This window comes from Priapulus caudatus, unplaced genomic scaffold, assembly GCF_000485595.1.
Source record: "Priapulus caudatus unplaced genomic scaffold, Priapulus_caudatus-5.0.1 Scaffold1491, whole genome shotgun sequence".
NCBI classification, from domain to species: Eukaryota; Metazoa; Priapulida; class Priapulimorpha; order Priapulimorphida; family Priapulidae; genus Priapulus; species Priapulus caudatus.
The window spans coordinates 73,047-76,327 of record NW_014578552.1 but is presented as its reverse complement, the minus strand read 5'-3'; the positions used below and the strand labels follow the sequence as shown (position 1 = coordinate 76,327).

At 39.5% G+C, this 3,281-nt stretch overlaps 1 protein-coding gene across 1 annotated transcript in view; it reads left to right on the top strand.

Annotated features, from left to right (window-relative positions):
• Positions 1-2,512, top strand: part of LOC106816805 — a gene marked incomplete at its 5' end in the record, with an annotated part of 4,123 nt that extends 1,611 nt beyond the window's left edge. The window contains 5 exon segments of the mRNA XM_014821430.1: positions 283-462; positions 738-1,007; positions 1,415-1,484; positions 1,784-1,922; positions 2,386-2,512. Of these exon segments, the coding sequence (XP_014676916.1) occupies positions 283-462; positions 738-1,007; positions 1,415-1,484; positions 1,784-1,922; positions 2,386-2,512 (786 nt within the window).
• Positions 2,513-3,281: the final 769 nt, after the last annotated feature.

The following is a 3,281-nucleotide window of genomic DNA, read 5'->3' as shown; positions in this document are numbered from 1 at the left end:
TATAACCTAAATTAGCTGAAAATAACCCTAGAACCTAGAGGCTACTGTTCCTTTAAAGGTCCAATCGATGCACTTGTTGATTTTCATTTTTAGAAGTGGTCAAAAATTTTTAGGGTCGGTCGGGTAACCGGAAACAAACATTTTTTGTTGTTGCCTCAGTTCGTAGGCCTACTGATTTCCCCGGGCAACGCCGGGTATCCCGCTAGTATATATATATACAGACTTGCTCTACATATTATATTTATCTAGTCCTTTGCAGTAAAAATACCTTGTTTTTTTCAGGTTAAACTTACTTCACTAGAAGCCGTGCACTGCCCTGCCCGGCGCATTGTCGAGGACGTTATGCTAGCTCACCATGAACCGGGAGGCCACGAACTACCTAAATTGGAAAATTTAAAGCGCATGGCGAACAAGGCCCGAGCAGACCTCAGACCGACAGAACCTCGGGCGCTTGACTTTGAAGTAAGTATAATTCAGAATAATTTATTACACAGATATGGATTAAAACATGTGAATACTAATATTGACCAAAAATCATCAACATCATGACAAAGATGCCAGATTTCCACAGTAATATATCTGTTATCGGTATATACAATATACCGATATAATGATAACAGAATTTTTATCATGTCTGCTACGGTTCCATATGACATAGTTATTGTATCCCCCGAACGAAGGCAACAACTGCTCGTTTCTAGTTTTATCAATATTTTTTACGATTACATATTTTATAGATAGACACAGACTATTTGAAATTGAATGATTTCCTTGTCGGAGATGTACGTCTAGACAATCAGCGACACCTCATTTTTGCATCACCCATCCAATTGGAGCTGCTGCAAAAAGCAAAACGGTGGTTTTGCGATGGCACGTTTAAGATAGTCACTGCCCCGTTCCAGCAAATGTGGTCAATCCACGTATTTATACGAAAAGGGGCAAGCATTAAGCAGGTTCCTCTTGTGTTCTGCCTAATGTCAAGGAGAAAAACAAGAGACTATGAAGCGGTAAATATTTTTTATCTGTCTGTCTGCCTGCAGTCTGTCTGTCTGTCTGTCTGTCTCTGTCTGCAGCCAATCTATCTGTCCGTGTCTGCCTGCAGCAAATCTGTTTGTGTCTGCCTGTGGTCTGTCTGGCTGTCTGTCTGCCTGCGGTCAGTCAGTCAGCATGGCCTTGATGTTAAGACAATACAAAAATAAGGTTAATTGCAAGCATTCAAGAACTTGTCTATTTGTCAGAAAAGCCGGAATCAAATGGGCCGGAATAAGGAAATTACCAATATTTGCATGATAAGAAAGCATTTTAATTGCCAATAACATCAATACAGGAATGTTAGAACTAAAGATGCTTTTCAAAGCATATTATATAGAAGTTTTGTTGTATATCAAAAGTATGACAATGCCCTTAATTACAGGTGTTTCAGAAGCTGAAGGAATGTATTCCTGTCCCACAGGTCCAGGGATTTGTGATGGACTTTGAGAAAGGTAATAACATATATATATACATTGTACAAGTAACATGTGTAAAGTATCAAATGTCCAGACATAATTGAACACACATTTATTGGTGTTTACCCGAAATCATGGCTGATACCAGAGAGATGACTACTTTCAGTAAGCAGTGTACATACGCGGGTATACGTGTTATTTCCTCTAAAAAAACACATAATCCAATTCAAATATATCACATTCCAACTATATTATGGAAGTCAGTTAACATGCGTGTTTTAATTTAAAAAAATGTTCTTGTATGCCTTAAACTGTGTTTCACTACATTCTAACAGGTGCCTGGAAGGCAATTCGTAATGAATTTCCAAATGCGCGCATCAAGGGATGCGCATTTCATTTTAGCCAGGCAGTGTGGCGGAAGACCATGGAGCTCGGACTGAAGACAACATACAGCCTCCGAGGACAGGAGTATAGGTGAGTCAAAATATGCTTAGGTGTTATTTTCAACGTGGCAGATTAAAACCCCATTTAATTATTGTTAAATAAAATGAATATTTATTTTCACTGTTTTATGTTTTTGGACAAATGGTTCTTCCTCTTTCATAAGTTGGCATTACCTGCACGTGACTTATAGTAGATTCAGTGCTGAGTATAGAATAGTAATAATGAAACGGTTAATTGTGAGCAATAAAAGATGAAAAAATGTCTCCTTCAAACAATTATGTCAGGCAGAACACTCAAGTTCCCGAACTTTAAATGCATCATTTTTCAGGGTTTACTTTTCTCTACACGTATATTTTCATGTTTTATATGTGAACATGTTTGGAATTCATCAGGTTTTAACTCACATTCTTGTGTTGAATAAACCAAAAGTGTTTCATATATTTCTGCCAATCTCGGTTATCTCTTTATAACCTTAGCAAGTATTTTGACTCAGGTATATACGTAGGCCTGATGGCATTGCACATTTTTACCTGCTGCTTGAACATCAGCGCCTCTTCAACACTGGAAACAGAAGGGAGCCAGATACCTCACTTCATCAACTGGTAGAGGTACTTCAGTGAGGAGCTGGCGAGAATCCGAACCTGGGCAGCTACAAATGGATGGATGTGTACAACGCTGGGCCATCAGGACAAACACGATGTTGAAGGTAAATAGTTTTAACTTAACATAATACGTATGCGTGGACTCGAGACCCTATACTTCCAGTACTCAGTTTAACATCTATAGAAACGTAAGCCTGCGTCAGATTCGTAGCAAAAATCAATGATTTCGATATTTACTTTTAGTTCCTATGTTTATACACAAATTCGTTACTCGCAGTATATTTGATTAACTCGGTAATGGTTTGACCGCGCTTACTTACAAGTTATAGTGAAGTACTTGCTCTAGTGTAACCGTATGACGAAAGCAATGTGTTATGGAATGTGAACTCAGAGAAGAAGGTGTCAAGAACGATCAGAGCGTTCTTTGATCTGATGTTAACACAAATTTATGTGCGTCTTTAATCCAGATTTGAATTTGCTAATACCTTTTATAGGACTGCCAATACCGAATACTACAACTAGCTAGCGGGAATGCAAACTGGCATCTCTACAAACTACGATCCCATTTTGCAGACGCGCGGAGTCTGGAACGCATCTATCGACCTTACTCAGCACAGCCACTGTAGCTGAATGAGCGGTCCTGCTGACCCAGACGATACAGCAGCAGCGAAGAATCTGGCCATGGCAGCTCGCCGTGCGACAATTACTGCTGGCAAAATATGCTAGACACAGGATGATGACAGTGCCATCGGCAGCTGCCTTCAAAGGCACCTGCGGCAAAATTTAC